The sequence below is a fragment of the Syngnathus leptorhynchus genome, chromosome 22, assembly GCF_054491065.1.
Source record: "Syngnathus leptorhynchus isolate UIUO chromosome 22, UIUO_Slep, whole genome shotgun sequence".
Taxonomy (NCBI): domain Eukaryota; kingdom Metazoa; phylum Chordata; class Actinopteri; order Syngnathiformes; family Syngnathidae; genus Syngnathus; species Syngnathus leptorhynchus.
Genome location: NC_141216.1, coordinates 3,577,950 through 3,600,848, shown reverse-complemented (window position 1 = coordinate 3,600,848; position 22,899 = coordinate 3,577,950). Strand labels below are relative to the sequence as shown.

At 42.7% G+C, this 22,899-nt stretch overlaps 2 protein-coding genes across 4 annotated transcripts in view; one reads left to right on the top strand and one right to left on the bottom strand.

Annotated features, from left to right (window-relative positions):
• ubald1a (UBA-like domain containing 1a) overlaps window positions 1-19,235 on the top strand; it is a 33,730-nt gene extending 14,495 nt beyond the window's left edge. Inside the window, exons 10-12 of the mRNA XM_085904267.1 lie at window positions 8,859-9,080; window positions 9,548-9,607; window positions 16,801-19,235. Of these exons, the coding sequence (XP_085760393.1) occupies window positions 8,973-9,080; window positions 9,548-9,607; window positions 16,801-17,115 (483 nt within the window). The 5' untranslated portion in view covers window positions 8,859-8,972 and the 3' untranslated portion in view covers window positions 17,116-19,235. The remainder of the gene's footprint in view (window positions 1-8,858; window positions 9,081-9,547; window positions 9,608-16,800) is intronic.
• foxj1b (forkhead box J1b) lies at window positions 1,770-22,863 on the bottom strand. 3 transcript variants are annotated; one of them, XM_085904264.1, is made up of 5 exons: window positions 22,652-22,863; window positions 19,790-19,883; window positions 5,773-10,065; window positions 4,985-5,644; window positions 1,770-4,275 (listed from the first exon to the last, which is right to left on the bottom strand). In XM_085904264.1, exons 4-5 carry the CDS (start codon window positions 5,585-5,587, stop codon window positions 3,418-3,420), a joined length of 1,461 nt encoding a protein of 486 aa, XP_085760390.1. In that variant the 5' UTR covers window positions 5,588-5,644; window positions 5,773-10,065; window positions 19,790-19,883; window positions 22,652-22,863; the 3' UTR covers window positions 1,770-3,417. The 3 variants fall into 3 exon arrangements, with proteins under 3 accessions (XP_085760390.1, XP_085760389.1, XP_085760392.1); XM_085904263.1 differs by having other exon boundaries at window positions 5,773-5,921; XM_085904266.1 differs by lacking the exons at window positions 19,790-19,883; window positions 22,652-22,863 and having other exon boundaries at window positions 5,773-17,516.
• Window positions 22,864-22,899: the final 36 nt, after the last annotated feature.

Sequence of the window (22,899 nt, the reverse complement as noted above, 5' to 3'; positions counted from 1 at the left end):
ACCTATTTTAGAGTTGATATCATGTATATGACGCCATACAACAACTCAAACTGGTTAGATTTTTTTTCGATTTTTCAGTACTTCAGTATTACATGGTGAAACAAAATCCTTGGAACAGACTTGAAAATAATTGTAAAGTCCCTCCTCTTCTGGCCAGAACGAGGGAAGGGCATTAACGGATGGCCCGACTGTTGAATGTCATTCCAGTCTTTTCCTTTATCAATATGTGATGAGAGCTTGGAAACCAGAGCTGGATGACAATTTCCCACTGGTTCAAAGAGGTTAAGGTTACCCCACAAGGTTTCTTTTCGTGATGAATGAAAAAGACAAGGGATTTTTATGAGTTCATGCGCCATTCAGGAAATTTCATTGATCTGCTATCTCGCATGTAATCGCTGGTGCTCAGAGGATACGCTCAGGCTATAAAGCAGACTTTGGACATTTTCTCACCAACACCCCTTGCTTTGTGCCACACTAAGTGGTCTAATTAGTGAGGGACCCCCATCATGTGTCTTATCTGCTCCTCCCCTTGAATAGGTCTTTGGCGATCCCCAATAAATAGAGAATTGAAGCCTCTGTCAACATGTCACACTGAGAAGGGGCGCTTCTTTAGCAAAGCTGGCTGACCCTGTTTATGTGTGACTCTAATCAGGCTCGGTCCAGAGGGTGCCACGATGGCAATAAATGGCCACATATTCCATCTTTCTCCCCCCACCCCCCACCTCTGTGACCAACACATGGATTGGTTCACAGCCTTCCTTAGGGGCGCCAGTGAGGAGGTTATAAGCCATTAAAAGCAAGCAGGGATGGCTCTCCGCTTGTTTCTCCTTCTTTGAGCAAAGTCCGCGTGCTGGGCAGTCCCGGTCTCTCATCCGATTGCCTCGTGAATAGAACCGCGGGTCTCTGGCTCCACACAGATAGTGTTATCTGGGCCACCACCGAGTACACACACACTCAGCAGGGGCGTGGACAATGAAACCTCTGGCGCTACACAAATATTCCCCGTGCGTAATGAAACGGCACAGGGGCACCACGCGTGACACGGACAGTGGCAATTGGACTTTTTTAGCCTATTATCCAGATTGTGACGTTGTTCTTCTTGCTGTTACAGTATCAGCTTCTCCATCAGCTTGGTCAGTGCACGCTCCTCACGCTGAGGACTTGAATCTGACTGTAGTGGTCCCATGCTGTTTTAGGGAATCTGGGTTATTCCTGGAGATCTCTACACATGACCTGCCGCCGCCGGGAAGCTTTGAGCTAGCCAACAATTTCAATTAAAAAGAGATTTGGGCTGGAAAGGCGTATTTTCATATAACCCGGCATGGGCAGAGGCGCTCTGTCGGTTTGGAAGAGCTTTTCCATCAGGAATGACACATTATAGGGCGCCGTGATCGACAAAAGACAGAATGAAATGGAGGGTAAGAAAATAATAAAGCAATTTGGCTTTCTTCGTCATTCTTGGCGGATTGCAGATGGGTAATTACCATCATTACTGGCCCTAATTTGACGTACTTAATAGCGCAGTCCGTCTCCCGAATAGTGAAGCACACTCCATAAAGTTTGAATCTACTTAAAGCCCAATATGTAATCATTAACCTTATAATGGTGCTTCACAAATCAGGTTGACGGCGTACGAGCTAATAATATATAGAATAGGTCAAGTCGTGGCAAAGTTGAATCACTTTTCTTTTTGTTTGAAACAATTTTATAATTGAGCCAATAGGCTCCAAGGTTGCAGTTTTGATACAAAATGGATGGCAAGGACACTGTTGAATTCGCATTCTTTCTTTAATTGACACCATGTATTGCATCGAAGCATGGTTGCATGTTCAAACAGCTCTTTTAAAAAAGTACAAAGGAAACAACATTGTAAGAATCAAGAAGAAACCAAATCGCTTCATACCATAACATCAATTCAAACTGGCCTTTTTCCAGTTGAGGTTCTATTAACTACTCTCAGTCCAAAAGCATTATTATTATTTAAAATTAGGTGATTAATTCCAAAGACAAACCCATTTATATTTAGAAAAAGATCCAAATCAAGAAACAGTATCACCCAGTGACAAGATTTCTGAATCAACAAAGACCAATGACCTGCATATTTTTTTTTATCAAAATAATTTGGCGAAATATAGTCAACGAATGCAAAGTATATGCAACTGTAGTTCAGATAACATTTATATACAACCAAAGAGAGCAACTACGTGTTATTTGTTTTAGCCAGATATATTATTGCAATCGTCTTAGGGGCAATTAGGGCCGGATTTTACGACTGTGCGTGCAAAATCAGATGAAACTTGATTGCACACACAAATAGATGTGGGAACTGACCAGGCATAACCTGGATTGGATTCGCCAAACGTGATAAATGACAGCGCAGGAGTAGAGCAAATAATTTTTTTTTTACACCTGAGACAAATTGTGCTGACGTCAAATCCCAATAAAAATGATTTTCAAAAATATTGTCTCTTCAGAAATGCGATTTTGGAGCTTCCGGGTGGTCGTTTTAGTGTACTGTGACTTTCGTCCGTTCAATCATGTCTCTTCTACTAACACTTCCAATTCAACCATGTGCCACACCCAGAACATTGCACGGAATCTGAAAAGTGACAAATACCCAATACAACGCCGGCTATTTGGGATCTTAGTAACCTTAGATTTGCATTGTGATCATTAAACCTAACATCAACTGATAATCGCTGACATCGTGAATATTAGACATCTACTAGATCTGCTGCCTATCAAAGTGCATAATGTTTGACTGAGAAACAAGGCAATCCATTTTACACCTTCACACCCCTTTTCAGTATAAAAGAGTGGCAAACGTTCCTGTTTTATGGTATATACTGCAGTGAATATGCAATATTCCTAATATATAGAAACGACTTTATGCTAATTTCAGAATATACATTTTAAAGTTATCTGCAACTTTCATCACCACACAGCATAGACATTGGAGATGGCATTTTAGATGTTTTACACTGTACTGTTAGTTCCAAAGTAAAAGCTAGTTGAATGCTAATGTAGCAAAATAGAATCCTGGTGTCTTCTCACTTCTATGACAGTGCCCAGTTGTTTTGATTGGGTCCTGCCTTTTGTTCACGTGTAGTTCACCCCAAAAAAATGGCTGCCGTCCATTTGCACTTCGTAGTCTTTCGTCCATCTTGTTGAAAGAATTTTTAAACGTTCGCCCTGGTTCATCAGTTCGCAACGTTCAAATCAAAGCTGCTTCGTGTACCAAACATAGCGTAAGATAGCTGCTAAACGTTGATTAGTCTCTTCCCGACTTTTAGGGGCGCTGAGTAAAAGTCAACATGTGTGATGTTATTGTGTTTGAATACAAAGACAATAAAAGGTTGATCCTTGGACTGGAAGTCAGGCTTTCATCGGACATTAATGGAAGCGGGAACTCAATGATCACAGATAGGCTTCGACCCGTTCCCATGGTTGCATCTCCATAAAGAAGCCCTCATACAGGCCAAAGCTCTGATCCAGAGTCAGTGGAATGGCCTGTGCCTCTTCCTTGAGCTCCTCCCAGGACACCACCTCCTCCGGCTGCTCCTGGAACAGGGAGGAAGCCTCCTCGAAATTCTGCAGCTGATTTTGACTCTGCAGTAGCTGATCTTGTCCGTCCAGCTGTTGCGGATGCTGCGGCGGCACGTGAAGCTCCGCCATGTTGACAGCCGAGGCGACGCTCATGTCCAGATAAGCGTAGGACGACTGGGAGGGATTCAGGTGCTGGCTCGGTCCCATGAGGTCCCCCGGGCCGCACCAGTGCCCCAACCCGGCCGACTGCTGCCTCCCTTGCATGGTAACCTCCATCTCGCAGCCCAGCGAATTCAGAGCCGTGTTGAGGTCTAAATCCTCAAAGGTGCTACAGTTCCCACTCAGGACATCATCAAAAATGGACGTCAGGTCGAAATCCCCCCTCAGGATGTCTGTTTTTGGGGCCTCCGTTGCCAAAAGAGGAGAGTCGGACGCCCTTATGGCCTTGCTGTGGTTCTTCCGCTTGCCGCCTATATCCTTGCCACTTTGATAAGGGCAGCTGTTATGAGTACTGTGGCTACTCGGAACCAATTTGTTCTGTCTGTGGACAGCCCCGCTATTGTTGTTGTAGCTGTTTGCAGACATCCTCCGGCGTTTGAAGATGCCGTTGACAAACATGTCGGCATACTGAGGATCGATCTGCCAGAAACCTCCTTTGCCAGGCTCGTCCTTCTGTCTGGGGACCTTCTTGAAACACTTGTTCAGGGACAAGTTGTGGCGGATCGAGTTCTACGAGAAGAAGGAACATTTGAGCTACAGTGCAAGCTTGTGTGGCTCTCATCACAGATAAATAGACTTGTAGGATAAAACGTTTATCGTTGTGGCAGCCATGTTGGAAATGGCGATATTCCCATCAAACTGAGTCCATTAAATCAAGATTCCACTGTACTTATTGTAATGCCCTAACATGTGGGAAAAGGTAGCCCAGTCACTGACACAATTTTTTGCTGTTTATTGAACGCCGTACCGACACACACAAAAGCTGCTGTTAGCCACTGATCACACTCGCATGCATAGACTCACTAACAGTGGGTTAGAGCGACTTAACCAAATGAGATGAACTTGGAGGAAAGGAGATGCTGATTTTTTGTTGTTGTTTGGAAGCAAATTCACCTAATGAGGCTTTCAAAGAAGCTGTGTCGTGTACGTTGAAAACATAATCAGCTGTGTTTAGCTGATAGCTAGCTTAGCTATCTCTCAGGAGTCCTCATTAGCAAACACACTCAAGTGCTTGCTCCACCCCTCATTGGTCATAAAAATATAAATCATCATCAAATTGTGTATTTCACTATAGTTGTCCCCCCCCCCCAACACTCTCCTACAAGATTGGGGTGTGTGATGATGGTGACACAAAGAGTCAATTACTCTTCCCTCACTCACTCACACACTCATTTATCTGACTCATCAATAATATAGAAGGAAGGCTGTTTTCAGTTACCTGCCAGCTGGGCTCCGCGTGTCTGTAGTAGCAGAAATTCTCTGTGATCCAGTTGTAGATGGTGGATAAAGTCACTTTGGGCTGCTTGCTGGCTTCCATGGCCATGCAGATGAGCGAGGCGTAGGAATACGGCGGTTTGACTTTTGGGTTTGTTTTGTAGTCAACCTCCGCTGGGGGGGTCGCTTGGATCGGGATGGACTGGAAGGCACTGCCGAGATGCGCGTAATTGGAGAAGCGCGGCGCCAGAGTAGAGTCGCTCCCGGAGGTGACCGGGCTGCCGAGGTAAAGCGGCATCCCCGTGGCGGCCGTGTCCCCGGCAGGAGGGCTGGAGGGGGAGTCGGTACCTCCTCTGGGAAAGCGTTTGAGAAAAAGGTGCTGATGGGAGGAGGGGAAGGAGGAGGAGGAGCAGCATCCCTGCGCCGCGGCCCCGCCGGGACGCTCGGGATCTGCGTTCACGATGGAGAAATTCTGGAGCCAGTGGAGGCTGGTGAGGCTGTCATCAAGGGGGGGCGAGTCGGATGCGATGACCTGATCATCCGGGTACGCCGTCAACCATTTCTCCTTAAACTTATTTGCGTTGTCTGGGCTCGTCAGAACCGGCATCCTGGTTTTTTTCGTGACGAATAATTAACAGATTGGCATCTAAAGTTGCGTTTTATTCTGAAAGCGACAAAACACAATTCTCCCATAAATATAACCACAGGATAAGAAACTGCGGAAATGGGATTCAAACGTACATAAAGTCGCGTTACGACAAATGAAGATGCATTCAATGACTATAAAGTTACCTTTCAGTTGATGGGGTTTTTTTTTTTTAGACGATGCAGCGCATGCACCTGTTGCACTGCGTCCTGCCTCTTCAAGGACTCCAGTGGAGCATCAGGTCCGTGCGCAACAAGTGCATCAGAGGCAGGAGGAGGGCTCGGTTTGGTCTCTCCTGCGGCGCATGTAGAACCACGATGAAAAGGGAAAAAAAAAAAAGAGCCACTTAGATCACTTCCATGTCGACTCTGCTGAGCTTTTGAGTCAACACTGTTTAACTGCTGTCGAGCCAATACGTGAGATGCCGAGGAGGAAGTACAATAAGATGAACGTAGAGCTCAGGAAAGACTGCCCACCATCACTTCAAGTGACTGGAGGGAGCTGTGATTGGCTGCTTGGCCTTGCCCTTTCTCTCCTTTCCTCTGCCTCTTTTCAAATAGTTTATTTCCATTTCACCTCCCAGCTTTTAAACACACTGAAATTTGACCTGTGCGCCTCTTCCGCGCCACACGTCCCGCTATGAGATACTTAAGCACGCCTAGGGATACAAAGAAACCACTGACTGGCTATTACAAACTGCATTTCGTCGCTTTCAGAGTTGTCAGGTGCCCTCGTGCAGATGACTACATGTAAATCACTTAATAATATTCTTTATTATTACATACGTACAGTAGGCTACACTCTAACTAGTAAAGTCAAAAAGAGAAGAAAAAAACTGACTGAAATGTATGATTTTTTCATTTTATATAATATACATACAATAACCATTTTGATGAGTTAGCAAAATGACCGAAAAACAATAAGACTTTGACAAATAAATCGAGATTGTCAATCGAGATTATATATTTTTAATTATTATTATTTCTGAGCCTTTGATCACTGCACTGCACAATATTTTATATTTAAGGATATAGGCCTGTCTAATTCCATAGTAAGTCTATTTTATTTCACTTACCCTTTTCTCAATATGTTATGCGTCTAGTAAAAATGGTCATACATTTTTACATCCAAAACTGAAAATGAAATGTATTCTTTTTTATTCTAACAGCTGTAACCAAGCGCGTCTTTCCGATTTTCAACGAAACACTGCCATCTAGTGGACATATACCGCATTACAAATCCCAAATACCCATTTATTGCAGCAGTATGATCACAGGGGCTTTTGTTGTTGTTTTGTTCTTCCTAATTAGCTAAACAGTTATATAGGGCATGTATTTCAAAATGAGATCATTTTTTTTATTCAAACCAACAAACAAACACTTCTAATGACGATTTGGAGGGGCAGGGGCCTGAGAAACACTCGCTGTCCATGCATTGAGACTCAAAGAATGTGCATACATTTATGTCAAGCCAGCTGTCGCATCCCGTCAAGAGAGGCTGATTTTAGCAGTGTTTTCGGGTTTGTTCAGGTCCCTTCTTAACAAAGGCCTTGCTTGGTGAGACATGCAAATATTTGAACAGCTGCTCCTATTGTTACCCAGTTTCCCACTGTCTTCCAGTACCAGGGACTGAGCAGTGAGCAGACATGAATACAGTACTGGCCACAGCACATCTACATGTAATGGTTTGGGAAAAGGCCCTTGATGAGGGCTTTTTACAACACCAGTCTTGTAAATGGCATTATTGACCTTTAGTCGGTGTTTAAAATACACACAAGTGAACTACCCACACATTCTTAATGACATTTATGCATCAATGAATTAATTGATGTTAGCATAGGTCATTTGAAAAACAAAAATTGCAGTCAATTAAGATTGTATTAACAATATCATGCAACTTTTTAATTAGATTTTTTGGGTTTAAAACACAAATGTTACTTATGGTTTGGATAAAGGTCACATCGAAATATGTATACCATACGTTTTAAAAGTGTCAATATTTTACAAGATTTGCAAATATTTATTAACATTTACACGCATGCTTTATTTAGGATGGTAGTTCCGATTTACGTCAAAGTTACGACGCTCTTGTTGGAACGGAACTCCGTCGCAAAGCAAACCCTACACGTAATGTGTGTTCCTGTACATCATGCGGTCAAGGCTGTTAAATCTTCATTTGTCCGCCAGAGGGCGTTCTTTCCAACTGTAACATTGTTGTGAAACTGCTTCCTACAAACCTGCCATTGATAAAAGAGCGTTTAAATTTTCAAAGGTGCAATCATCATTATGTGGGATTGATTTGTATCTCTCGGTTTGTACGAAAATGCCATCTTTTAATCAGAACCTTTCATTCGTCTGACTATAATCTGCACATCTGCAGTTGAACAAAGGAAGTAGTATTGCGGGAATTACGTAATCCTAATGCTGCTCCGTCACCGCATCCTGTTGTTAGTGTGCTTGACGTGTGTTAGTGTCATATTGAACAAGTCACGCGTGACTGATTTCCTGTGCTCATAATAACTTTTAATTTGATTTCCCTCCAATTGCTTACAGTATGTTATTCATCATTTCAGTGAATTGATTTTTGTATGTCATCCGGATGTTTTGTCCCAGATTAGGTCAACATAAATGCACCACATTTGTACATGCTGACATTTTATTGAGCGACAATGTAGCAATTAAGAGTGCATGCAATATGAATTCTGTAGGAACAGTGTAATACATATTTGTCGCTTTTTACACGCATGGCTATCGGGTTGTCCCTAAATTAACTCGGAGCGATGTAATTGGCGTTGGTGGATTTGTTTACCATATTTGGCAAAAGAGCGGTGCTGCGAGCGGCAGAATTGGACGAGAGCGGCCGTCATTCACAAAAGTCAACCTTCCTGGAGCTTTACAAACAAAGCGGGTGCTTGTGGGACTTGTAGTCCAAAACAAACTGTCGCCGAGAACGCTTCTCCGTCTTTTTTAAAGCTACTGGGTGAATTTTATTGCATTTTCTGAGTTGCTGTTTGAAATCTATCTTTTTCAAGTGATTTCTGGATTTGTATATCATTAGGAATTCCAACACGGCAGTCATACACGACTAAAAGCCACGCGTGAGACGAGACCGTCCTGTTTTCGACTACAATTCCCATGCACAATGCGCATTGACTCGATTGGCTAAATAGTGCTGCCAATCACACGATGTCCCGCCCCCACCGCTCCTACAGTAAATATTTGTGTTTGGCCAGCCGGCTGTAATGGTGGACGACTGAAGGGGAGGAAGACGGAATACAACTCGAGTGAAGAAAAGAGGAAAACGGTCGAAAGTCTGCTTTTGACTTAGGACACGGGTTTCGTCGAAAATGGATGAACTTAAACATCAAGTCATGATTAACCAGTTCGTCCTGACGGCGGGTTGTGCAGCAGACCAAGCGAAGCAGCTCCTGCAGGCGGCACATTGGCAGTTTGAGGTGAGGGGGGAAAAGAAAATGAAGTCTGCACGCGGCGACTGTTTATGTTTGCGACGATCGACTAGCTAGCGCCTGTGTGCTTCGCCAAACATTCGTGCCTCGTTGTAGTCCATCAAACGCGCTTTTAAAAACATTCCACTGTAATTGTAAGTTAAATATTAATTTTGCACACAAGGTAAAGCTGTAGCAGGGTTGCGAAACGCACTCCCTAAGCATATCCAATTAGACTTCACTCGAGATTAAATTCTATAATCCGACCCACGGTAGGGTTGTTCATGTGTTTGCAATTCCGCAATAAATGGCCACCGTTTTGTCTTGCAAACCCGGACGTGCAATTGTTTCGCCACATGCCTGTTCTATTGCGAAACAAGTCACGATCGTCCATAGCGTTGGTTTCTCTGTTGAGAATAAAACACACCAAATGAAATCTAACTTCTGTTTTGTTTCGATCTTTTTTTTTTTTTTAGACTGCCCTCAGTGCCTTTTTTCAAGAAACAAATATCCCATATGGCCATCATCATCAAATGGTGAGTTTGGGGTGGAATTAAATCTTTAAACTTATAATGTTGATTTCTTGATGTAGTTTAACAATCGACATAAGCATTAAACTGTCATAGGTTGTATGAAGGGCGATACCGACCCTCACAGTTTGGGAGGGTTGGTGTGTTACTAACAATAACAAAGCACATGTCGGCCATGTTGTGAGCTTCCAGAAATACTGTAAACACACACTCACACAGGCATCAGCCACGCTGACACAGAACCTCCAAGGAGGAAAAAAGAAAGAACTGCTAATGCTTTAAAAAAACAAAAAAAAAAGATTTATTTTTTCATTTTTATTCGGACATTCGTTTTAGTTGAGAGTGGAAAATACACACAGTGTTTCCTGGAAGAGGGGCAGTGCCTTTCTCAATAGTCTCACTGTGCTTGTATTCATTTCATTTGCTTGTTGCTACTCCCCCCTCTCTCATGACACATCAGCAACCTTGGGAGGGAGGGCAGACACAACATTGTAGGGTAAAGTGGAAGGTGTCGGGGCTATATAAACACACACACACACACACTTTAACCTTTTGAAATCTCAAGCACCACAGTGGTTCCTTGACGACCTAGTTTGTCATTTTATAATCAAAGAGAACTAGCACTGTATTGTACCCTTAAATACGGTGTAAACACATAGCATTACTGTTTTGACGTATGTCTTTTAAGGGCGTGGCTTAGTGTGTGACTTCAGGAGGTCTAACGTAACCTCTCAATGGCCATTTACTATGTTTGGTACAGTCTAGAGTGTCTTCTCCATGCTCCTTGCGAGGAAGGAATAGAAGTATGAATATAAGAAGTTATGTCTTCTACCCTGCAAGGGTCCCTCGTGAAATAAATTGGTGTGATATTTGTACGCGGTAGCAGATTCTGTTGTCAATATCAAATTTCAAAAAACACCTCATGCCTAAACGATTACTTTCCTCTCATGTGCATTTCTTATTTTAACTGAAAGTCATTCATTAAATCCAACTCTATTTTAGAAAAGACATTACAATGAATAAGTAAATCACATCACTACTTAGTCATCCAATTGCTGGTTTGTTTACTTGTAGTTGCGGGGCAGTGTAGTGTATTTTGCCTTATTTAGATTTTCAAAGCCACTTTAATTATGTTTTCATTACAATGTGGCTCCTGCTCGTCGTCCTGTCCCAATAAAAGTATTTTCAATTTAATACATTAAATTACATGCGCATACTTTAGCAGACATTGGAGCACCTCCCGAATATGTGTGGTGTTGTGTTTAGAGGTGTGTTCTTGCGTAATCACAAATTCTTCTTCTCTTTTTGGCTTATGCCAACATGCACGCCTTTCTCCTCCCGTGTGCTTTATTATGTATTTTGAGGTTGCTCATTGTGTGTGTGCATGTGTGACTCACAACACTAGTACAGTAGGGTGGCATGGCCAGCTTGCATGCCACATTGTTAATTATTATCATGTAAAATGGCAATACCAACAAAAAAATGTTATTAGTAAACTATTTTATTCTATGCAACTAAGAATTATGCAAAATAGCTAAGATTTTTTTTTATTGATTGATGAGAATAAAACAATCTGTCTCTGAATGTTCTGAACACCTGCTTTCATTCCAGGGTCAGAGTTGGGGTTAAATGGGCTCATGTTATTCTTTTTTTTTTTATTTTATTTTTTATTTATTTTTTATAAATGCAAACTATTTGGAACTGAGTTGACAATGCAAGTACTGCGGTGCTCTTTGCCTTGATTGCATAAAAGACCAAAATCAACTCCAGGCCATTGCCAGAATTCTCAACTGTCAGTGAACCGACTAATTAGTTCCTCTGCCCATCTCTACTCACTAGTCAGTAGAAAATGTCAAGCAATGCTCGTCTTTTTGTCTGACCAGATTGACAGTGCAGGTGAGGTGTCTCTATAATGATAGTTGTCTGGCCTAGTTAAATCACAAACTGGTACCTTGAGAGTGAGATGAAAAAAAAAAATCTATCCAGCTCCATTTTTGACATCAATGGAGGTTCTCTTTCAAATATATTTTTATTTTAACCATGGCAACCGAGCATTTCTGGTGTGGGCTGATCCTGAAGGTAGACAAGCCTTCCTATTCCGCTTCACCAGTGTGCCTTGTATTGACAAAAAGTCTCTTAATGTTACTTGGCGCACGCACACACCAGAACAAGAACCACCATGGGAGGATTTAGCTTGCTAAATCTCTTGTCGTCATTTCAGCGTTTTTTTTTTTTTTTTTGCTGACTGCGTGTGCTTGGGCACGCCATGTAAACGTGCTGCCCTTAATCGCACACACTTGCTGTCAAGAGTGTTTGTTTTTCCTTACATGTGTGCGGAGTGTGTCACTCACAGTGCCCTACATAAACCCACATGTGGGACAGTTGTTCAACGGTTATCTCTGTTTTCGGATCGTAGGATTCCTCAGGGCGTGTTGACATATGTTGACGTTCATCTACTCGGGTGTGAAACGGCAGTTAGAAGAAAAAAAGCAGTTTTGTGTAATCTTTGATTGATCCTATCTGCATGTCATGAGGTGTTCTCTAAGATCTTGGAGGGAAGTACAATTGTTCTTCCCAGAGCTCTTGTGTTTCCATGATGATACATTCTCCTCATACAGCTTCTATGAACATGAGCAGTGAATTCTCATGTGACCAGAAATAAGGAAGTGGGCCCAGCTGGATGACTTCCACAGCTGTCCGGGAACATGTGACCCCCCCCCCCCCCCCATCATCATGTGACTCAGTCGAGAAGCTAACACAGTGACAAAGCCTGCTTTAATCCTGCCACAGTTATGGTAGTTAAAGAAAATGCGGCAAGGGACCCATGTGGTTTCCCGGGAACAAATTCGGCACTGGGTTGTAATGGGTCAAAGACAAAAAATAGAGCACCCTACAATGCTGTCAACCTAACAAAAAAAATATCTTGTTAGATTGCCTCTTATGGATGAGTACCCCCATACTGTGTGATAAAATGTCAGGAACAAACAAGTGTTTCAGTGACCCTGAGTTTATTGTGACGTAATTGCTGCTTATCACTACCATCAAGACATTTTATGAAGGTCAATGTGCAGTTTCTTTAGAGGAACCAAGCAAGCCTTTCTTTCACTTCCTGTGGGTTTGTAGTATTTATCTCCGAGATTAAACTTGGACGTGATTCCATGTCCATGCTTACAGATGCAGAATTTGCCATTCATAAATCATGACGGGACCGCATCGACTGTCTGCTCTCGTTTCTGTGTGTCTGGACCACCTTCCATCTGTCGTCACTCGTTGACATTTTAGAGATGATGGGGGAATAAGGGAGACTGTTTGCACCATCGTGTCTAGCTAAGTGGACTATCCCAATGCCAGGTATTTGGCTTACTAAGGCCTGCTTTGTATGTCAGCCATAATAGACAGACAATAGCATAGACAATATTTAATGCATTTTACTCGGATGTGTGTGTTTTTTGTGTCATGCACCGGAGGCAATCCCATGGCCGTGCACTAGTGCCATGCCAGGCAAGTTGGCCACATCTAAAGTGGCTAGCTAGGGCAGTGCTTTTGCTTGTTCCAGCATGTTGCCCTGCACGTTTCCTGGAGCACAGCTTTCCCAGAAGCCTAACCACTCGCGCACAAAGGCTTTCTCAAGACACACATCTTAGCGGAAAGATTTCTGCTTCCAATTCACTTCTCTCATCCCTACGCTGCGGTCAGGCCAGGAAAACTTACTTCAAACTTTGAAGCCGCTTTTCTTCTGCAGCTAAACATCGCTGTCACATTAGCCCGTTTGGCAGTCTGTCTCGGTCAGCTGACATTTGAACACAGACTAGCTAAGATCTAATCTTACTATTCTCACCTTCACAAGCTTAGTTCATCCTTTTTCCCGTTTGCCTGGATCACGTTTGTAAGCTGTTTTCTCATCCTGCTATTCGTTCCGAGCAGTGTACGATCCAAGTCTGCCGACCGAGTGAACCAAAAGTGATGGCATTAGACTCGTTCAGATAGTGACAAATAGTGTTTCTCTTGGCAATCTGAACCCCCAGTGCTTTCCTTGCAGCTGCTCTCACTCGTGATGACCTTTGGCCCAGTTTCCGTAGCCGGTCTTTTACCAAGCCAAACTATTTTCCTACACATGAGTGAACTACGGCATCTATTGTTAGCATGCTTGGCATTGTAGCGTGTACTACAGAGTGCAACAAATGTTCCATTTAGTCTCCCACTTGTATCATTTTCCCGTCGCAGGCCTCCTAATGTCTTTCCGTCTTCCTCGTGTTGTTTCACTGTACATTTGACATAAGCATACAAAAACACGAGGTGGACTGGCTAATGATCAACTGTGTGCATGAGAAAGGATTTCAGCTGCTTGAAGCTGAGTGGGAAGGAGTTGAAGGGTCAGGGTTGGTAACTCTTAACTTCCATGCCTGCAAGAAGTCGATTCTCATTGGACTCTTTGGGCGAATGTTTTCACTTTGCGCAGTGATTAACTCATCCACTTTGCCAGCGGAAAAACAGGAACGTTATCTATTATTATGTGTTTTCAAGTTAGCCCGAGTTGTACACAAGTGCCATGTTGTTGCTCCTCTGTTAGACTTTTGACTTAACTTTCCCCTCATTAACATTCCATCCAAAATAACGCCAGTGTTACAATGCAATCTTTATTTTATCAACAGTCTGCTTGGTGCAAAACATTTCTTCATTTATGCAACTGTTGTATTTATCTCAAGGAAACGTGTAGTCTGCTTTCATTTCAAAACAGGTGTGTCTTTTTTTATAGTCTGTGTAAACCTCTGGTTTCGACTATGTGTCTCAACTTGCCGGAGTAATCGGAAATGAGCAGATTGCCATTCATATATTGTAAAAATGTGGTCGGCCCTTCCCATGTCAAATGGATTCAAACTTCCAGAGAGGCTGCAAAGAAGCAAATTAAAGCCTGGGAGTTTGTCCTGTGGGTGTAGCATCACTGAGGAGAACGTAACGTAATATGTCAAATGAGAGAACCCCCACTTGGTCCTTTAAGCCTGGCCACACACTCAAAGTATTTCTCAGGAATGCGTTTGGTGAGCTTTGAAATAGCTCCCATGTCATCTGTTTGCACATAAACAAACCCGCACCAACGTTCAGCTCACAAACGGTGGAGTGTTTCGGTGCGTCGAGGCTCGCCATTGCCTATTTCTGGTACGGCATCGAGTCTGGCTCAAAGATCTGCGCTCTTTCCTTACAACAGTCGTCCCCATGGTAACGCCTCACTTGTTGGCTGTGTTTTGAACACAAACTCCCAACTCTTTGTTATCGCCGTGTTTTTTTTTTTTCTTCCCCAAATGGCTAGATTACTCTTGAACTAAAATCACTCTTTGATTCGATCACTTAACATTGCTCGGATTATAATACCTGGCAGTGTTTCCACTTGGAGCATTGGCTTCTGTCATTAGAAAGAAAATCAATCATTGTAATCAGTTTTTGATGGGCAAATGTAAACATAAAGTTAGGTATTAACTGTTTTGTTTCAAAATAATCTATTTATCGTGCCCATTTCCTTCAGCTTCTTTGCAAATGTGCATCCTTTATTTGTTTACAGTACACATTCTGGTGCTGAAGTGACCTTTACGGTACAAATGGAGCATTGTTCGTTTCGGAAAATATTTGTTACCACAATCCCGGACCCCCCGAGCAATGCGGTTCTATCGTCAGATGTTGTTAGCATTTCAGAGTAATTCGGATTATTTTGACCATTTTGGAATGTTAGAATTCCTCACTAAATTTGATTCATCCTTTAAGGCAGATTCCAAAGAGGCGTTTTGTTGTTTTCATTCCGTGATTAATTTTTCGCTAATTTAACGTGACATCGTTGACAAATATTACATTCAGGCCGTTTGTTCCTAATGATCCCACTGTGGCGCCAGATGCTTTTTACATTCCTTTCCGATTCTTCTGTTGAGTCTCAAACAAAAACTAAACGCATCCAAGTGGCCTGGGCATGTGTTAGCAAAACAATGCAACTGCGTATGTTTATGGATGAGTCAGAGGTCTTGGCAGACAACCTGAGAGGAAAGGTGTCAGGTTTTTGCCTTCATTTTCTATTCAAGGACATTGAAGGCCTCATCCTCAGTCACCCACAGTGACCCATCCTGAAGATAAACAAATCCAGACATTAGCCGCCACCGTGGTGCGCTCACAAAAAGCCGTACAGTAGAGGTCACGGGTACTTTCTAGGGTGTCGTTTTACCGCAGGAAATGGCCTCAAAGACATGAGCCAGCACTTCCTGACAGGAGTGCACCGCGGACATGCTCACCTTACATAACGGCATGCCAAAGGAAGAACCCTATGGTCCAGTCCAACCTAGCCAAGCGTTGCCCTGTGAAATTTTAAGCAGCAGCACTTTTAGGGGGCACGCTGGTTCACTTTCAGCCCCCCCCTTGTTCGAGAGGAATGCTATTCTCCTGTTGTTTTTGGGACCACCGCTCGGACTCCGAGGTCAAGCGCGTGGCAATCTCCATGGCATTACGGGATACAGTGGCTCCGACTGAGGTCGGTGCCATGAAGCTTCAGTGTTTTCCAGCCTATCCTGTTTTTCAACATTTTAAATTACTTAGTAGTACTAGTTCACCAAGGAGCTTTGTTTTTAGAGCCTGACCAATCAATCGGCGGGCTGATTATATTAATGAGCCTGCAGTGACCTATTTTTTTTAATTTTTTTTCCTAAAGTCTGTGCCTTGGGTATGTGTCCTGTTTACCATTTATTTTAAGTGGCAAGCCTCCTGGATGAAGGCGGCTCCACCTTTGCCTCCCGCTGGAATACAGCAGGTTGTTGTTTTCCTTTTCACAAATGTCTTGGAGGAAGCTGGGCATGGAGTTGTGTGCAGGAAGTGGGTGAAAGGCACAAAACATGAGTTTGGTGTGTGTGTGTGTGCTTTGGGTGTGTTGCCTGGCAGCACAACAGCAAGACTGCTGGCACACAATAAGATTATTTTGGTGTCTATTCATAGTGAGGAAAAAAAAGAAACAACCTGGCCGCTCAGTGAATCATGAATTGATTTGTACATTTATACACACACAAATACTCCCAAGGGTGTCACTTGAACCAACCTTGGAGAAACCGGATGAAAAGAGGCGGCAAAGGGATGTTTGAGCTTCCGAGCACCATCAGCGCATCGTCAAAATGTCTACTTCCTGTTTTGAAAAAAAGCACTAATCCGTGGTTTTCCTTTCCTACCCTCAGATGTGCACGCCAGCCAACACACCAGCGACACCCCCCAACTTCCCGGATGCCCTGACCATGTTCTCCCGGCTCAAGGCGTCCGAGAGCTTCAACAGCGGCAGCCCCATGTCGGCGTCGGCCGCCACCTCGCCCCCGCCGCCGCAAGTCGGCGGCTGGGGGGTGTCACCCAACGTGCCCAGCGTGCCGCCACCCCCGCAGGGACTCTGGACTCAGGGGCAGCCCCCCACACAGCCCTGCCCCGCCTGGCCCACGGGCGTTAACCCCCACGCGGGCGCCGAGCAAAAGGCGAGCGTAGCGATGGAAGCGGAGAGATGAATTGCCACGCCCCCACCAACCCCCGCCCAACCCCGGAGAGGCGGGCGATTTGTCTTTCCCCCCCACCCCCCAAAAAAAATAAAAAAATAAAACGGATGTGGCAAGAATGGACGGACAGATATGGAAAGACGCAAACCAAGAAAAACTTTGGGTGAACAATTTCAAGAGGAGAAAACCAATGCAAATATGAAAAGTAAAAAAAAAAAAAAAAAAAAATAGAAGATACGCACACACATAGTAATAAGAGTATGTGAAATCTTAGTTTTTTTCTTACATAAATGACAAGAAAAATATTTGAATTTGGAGGAAAAAAAATAGTCATGCCCAAGGATTCTATGTGATGTTCAAGGACGTTCAAGGCAGCATATTTTGTAGTTTTTTTTTTCCAGCCCCTCTCCCCCCCCCCCCCCCCCAATTTATGACCCCCCCCCCCCCCTAACCCCCCCCCCACTGGTCTTGTTGTGTTTCCACAACTGTCTGTGCTGCATGACGACAGAGGAACTTGCAATGCAGTGTTTTAAAGTGACTGAAGCATCATGCACCAGTGTGTACGTGTGCGTTTTCGCGCCAGAGAGCGGCTACGTGGAAAATCTATATAAATGTCTATGTAAACACGCGTTCGAGGAAACACCTCCATATTCTCATCCCCATCGTCAAGGCGGGGCTTCTTCTTACCTCACCTGGTGGTCACCTGACTTCTTTTAGCCAATCAGGGATTCTTCTTAAACCAACCGTTGGCGCTGACGACACAGGACATGTTCTTAACAATTTTGGGGCATTTTTTTTTCCCCCCCCTCGATCTTAAATGCAAATGCCTCTTTTGGTTCGTGCTAGCTTATCCGCAAATACAACGGCTTATTTTTCAACCGATGTCTACAGCTGTATACTTTTGAGATGATGGGTTGTACAAGGAGAAAAACAAAACATCACTAGTGGTTTAATATAACATTGTTTGTAACGATGATAGTTTTATTATCTGGGAGCCGAGGCGGTTCTGCGAAAGCAGCTAAACTGGCTCTAGGTGGGGGGAGGGGGAGACGTGACTACTCCATTTTTTGACTCTTTGTAAACATTTTGCATGACTTGTCAATAACATCTTTTATAGCAAAATTACACATGCTTTCCAAAGCTAATAATGACAGCTAATTTGAGTTGGATCATCTCAAGATAAAAGAGAAATACCCCTGACAGGTTGCTTGAGATGAAGACATATTAGGGCCACACAAAAAAAAAAAAAGGATTCTAGAGAAAAGATGTAGGATTGCAAAAGCTAATTTTGGGTGATAAAGCATAGTCAAGAAAAGGGAAGTTGTACTATTTAAAGAAAACAATAGTATAATGAGACAATTGAAGGATTTCAAGTACTACGATACCAAAAACTAAATATTGTAAGATTTTATTTGCTTATTTTTGCTATAGTGAGTCTTTTTTTTTTTTTTTTCTAAAGATTTTTTTTCTCCTACATTATGAATGTTTCTCACAAAAACTATTTCTGTTCAAACCTTTCTCAAAATACAATTTTAAGTTTGTATAATAGTCATTTTTTTCTCAAAAGGATTTTTTTGTATAATTTTACAATATACATTTTTTTGTGTGGCCCTAATGCTGTAATTCGAACTTTAAAAAAGACACGATGCTTGTGCACAGGTGGAATCAGTTGCCGGTCCTCCGATTTGTTAAGGAGGGCAAAGGGCAACTCAGTGGGAGTGACCCTGATTTATGGCAATATATTACATGCAGGGTCCACCCCTGGTTTTGTATTATTTTCATGATTTTATTTTTGAAGATAAATAATATTTTATCTTGCTGGTGGATGTTTTTTTTTTAAGTTAAAACAATTAGGGCAATTTTGAATCGAATGAAAAAAAAAAAATCCTTGGTTTTATTTTGATCAAACTCTTTTATCAATTCATCTTTCCCTTGCTTCCTACTTTATTTGGTTAAATCTGAGTGTTTTTCTGGGTTGGCCTGTTCATAAATGGTTTCTCATGTACGTCCACTTCCCCCACTTTGTATGACTGTATGAGACCATTCCCACAATATTTGTGGACTACCTGATAATTAACTTATCATTTTTGTGAACCTAAATAAATATTGTTTGTCAACCTATTAAAAAAAAATATTGCTTTTAATGTGTTAATGAAGATCTTATGATATTTTGAGGAATTGTTAACTAACCTCTTTATTCTTTACCCCAATAAGACATTTTGGTAACACCTCACCCCCGAAAGAGTGGCCCAGATGAAAAGCAAAATGAAGGAAAGCAAACCGGTATGTCTCCTTGAATCGTTGACTCCTCAGATGTAAACACAAAACACCAGCTGTCCACAAGCTTCCAACACATTAGCACAAGCACAGTAAATCCAAGACTCCATGTTCTAAACTGACTTTCACACCACTTGCTCCTCTAAGGGAACTGATGATGAGAGCATGTGCCAATTTGTCAATGTTCTGCTTGATGAGGATTTGAAATGTATGTCGACAATTGCAACACAAAAAAGAACACTAATGAACACAAATTGACCCAGATTTGTAATGAAGGCTGTGAAAATTAGTGCAAATCCTTGTAATTAACACCTAATTTGCTAATTGATGAGTTAGGAATGAATTGTTGCTTCTCTGCAAAAGTTGCTTTATTGATGCAACCATCATTAGCCAAAAAAATTCAACTCACCAGCTAGCAGACAGTGTTGGCTCCTCACACTCCTCTCGTCAATCTCGATTGCAGACACGTGACCCTTCACCCGCTATTGACTTCTGAGGGTGAGCTGAGGACCAAAAGATTATTTGTAATATTTGTCACACATTTGTCAAACACTGACTAAAAATCCATTTTCTTTTACCCCCTTTAGAAGCCCAAAATAGATATATTTTTTTTTTACGATGTGCTGTCGTTACAGTATTCAACATTCCGTATTTTGTCGCAATCAGCCAAGTGTCGAGTGAAATTTCACAATTTTAATCTGACAAATCTTGACGCAGCTTGTCTGCGTTTATCTCTGCCAAAGATTACAGCAATGTGTGCGAGACCGCAATGAACCCGCGACAATGGCTGTGTGCCATTCCGGCCGCTCTTGTGTCCGAGATCCTGAGTGGAACACAAAGCCGGCTTTCTTTTTGCTCTCGCTGTTGTATCGGTGCTGCCTGACTGCATGCATTAGCACCAGCCTCAACAAACACACACACACTGGGGGGAAGTGACATTCCCATTTCCTGTAAGGCAACTGAATGGCATGATGTACTGTAGTTGTATTCCGATACAGTAGGACCAAACCGATCCCATTTAAATGCAATGTGAGCAAAAGAAAAAACAGCAAGCCTGTAAACTGTAGATTAGCGCGTACGTTGCCATAGCAGCAGTTTTATCAGAACTGCTTTCAAAGAGCCACTCTTAAGGTTTTTTTTTTTATGGATACAAAGAATTGTTTTTCTTCAAAAGAAAAGCTTGGTAATTGATGAATGAAAACGTTACTCAGAAGTTTACTTAATAACTCGTTATATTACTGTCCAAATGCGTTTACTGTGTACTAAATGCCGTCACTCAGTTAGCTTGACATTTTTTGGTCTCCCCAATAAAAATTTAAAAAAAGGCTTTTATTCAATGTGCAGTCACAGAAAAGCAGCCAGCCAAAGTAACTCCACCTCCCTTCTGACAAGAGGAGATTGGAATGCTTCAAATGAGATTTTCCAAAGTGAAGCCAGACAAAAGTGTCCCATAAAAACCATTTTACAGGTGAACGAGCAGCTTGTTACCCTGCAGGCTATCGCCACCACAAACATTCTCTCTCACACACATGAAGGCAGCTGTTCTTTTGTACCCGAGTGGAACGGCGGCCCATTTCCAAAATATGACTTACTGTATTTGTGACTCAGTGTGCACTTCTAGCGGAATCTGCTTTGTATCAAACTCGTCTGTGAGGCAGATCTACGCTCGCAGCCATTATGAAACATTCATGATAACCACAGGGGGAATTTGAGAGCAAGCAGAGACCCTGCCAATTGGTTGTACACAACATTAAAATGAACACTTAACATGAATTTGACCATTAGACACATACTGTGTAGAAACAGTCATGGGATTATTCAATTCACAACATTGACTTGCAATATTTTCTTTGTATTGCCTTGTGGCTTGCACCCTTGATTGCAATTGACAAGACTCCATCATTTTTTGCCCAATGTCTATTTCTGATCATTTCCAAACCATCTCCAATTGGAATGTGGACAGTTGGGTAAGTCTAACTTGTGCTCCGGTAAGATAACGTGCACATGTGAGCTGAATGTGATTCACATGTGTCCTTTCATAGTGCTGATCCCGCATGTTGGCACAGTGCCTGACATTCTCTCGCTCGTCCTGTTTTTACCCCCTACCCCCCTTTCTCCCTCACGAGAGTGGCGCAATGATCGCAGATGTCCAAGAAAGACAAAAGAAACTGTTTCTATTTGATGACATCATTGCTTCATGCTAGCGATCATGGATCAGATTCCAAATTCAGCTGCTGTCCAGGTAATGGCCACCACAATGTCATATTAAACATATGATGCCATATTTCACTCAGTGACATCACTAACTAGATGTGATGTCTCAAAGCAGTAGTGGCACAGTGTGATGTCATCATTTGAAGCTAGGACACACAAAGCTCAGGCAATGACGCAACGCCCGGTCTGAGCCACAACCGAATGGCGTCACCGTGGACAGCCAATAATCCTCGGCTACTCGTCTACTGTACGGTCGGCTAATCACAGATTGACCTAGATCGAGCGCAATCATGATAGCGTGATGCTCAAAGAGACGTTTCCTTTCCTAGGCCTTTGGTTAGCCGTTATGTAACTGCTTCTCGTGACGTCTATAGCATCCAAATGTGCAATTTGATTTTTTTAGGAGTTTGTAAAAAAAAAAGCGCACGAAATAAACATCCATATAAGACTACTATAAGAACATCATATTGGGAGCTCTATATGATGTTTCATTTTTCTATGTTAAAAAAGCAAATCAAAACATGAAACAAGCCTCTCATTATGACATCAGAAAAAAGATTTCCAATTCATCCCTTTTTTTTTTGCATTGCATCTCATATGATTGTGGAAACGTAGCTCCAACTGTATTTGTAACAAAATGCTATTGCAGCAAATGTTCACTTTCATGGAACACAAGCCGAGAGGCAACATTTGCTGCTGAATAATGAAAGTCATTAGGTACGGCGGCTTGTGTCGAGGCTCCCCTGTGTGACTAATACCCCGACAGGTGGCACACACGCATGTTTTATTGTTATTTGATCTGAGCGCATATCTCACACCTAACTGAGAAGCTAGTTCGCACCGCAAAAGCTAACCGCATAGTGGAAGTCAACTGCTAATATCTAGCCATCCATGTTCAGGCCCTTTTTACTGTTGAAACCAGTCAATCACTAACAGCCATTTACATTCACATCAACTGTCACTGAGTGGGAACCCAAAGATGGCAAAAGCATGAAAGTCAGGCGAGTGAACTGTTATATCATCAGTGGCTTGGAACTAAGTTGAGATGAATACATACATGCACAAGCAAATGGATGATGGATGGATTGGTGTTGTTCCCCTGCAGGATTGGTGATGTCATCCATGTAAGCTGAGGACACTGAAAGCCTCATCTCCTGCTTCTTAGTGTGCCATGATGACATCTAGTGGTCATAAAACACACCCACGTTGGCTTTTTCATCTGGGGAGTGAAATAGAAGTGCAATTTTAATCTAAAGCAGGAAGAATCCTGCAGTTTCTTTTGTTCCTGACATCACCATGATGACA

What these genes read in the sequence shown, in the direction of transcription:
- foxj1b (XM_085904264.1), bottom strand. Translation starts at nt 5,587, where the DNA reads ATGCCGGTTCTGACGAGCCCAGACAACGCAAATAAGTTTAAGGAGAAA. An exon ending in ACGCGGAGCCCAGCTGGCAG is followed by an intron (nt 4,276 to 4,984) that starts GTAACTGAAAAC and finishes TTCTTCTCGTAG; the next exon opens with AACTCGATCCGCCACAACTT.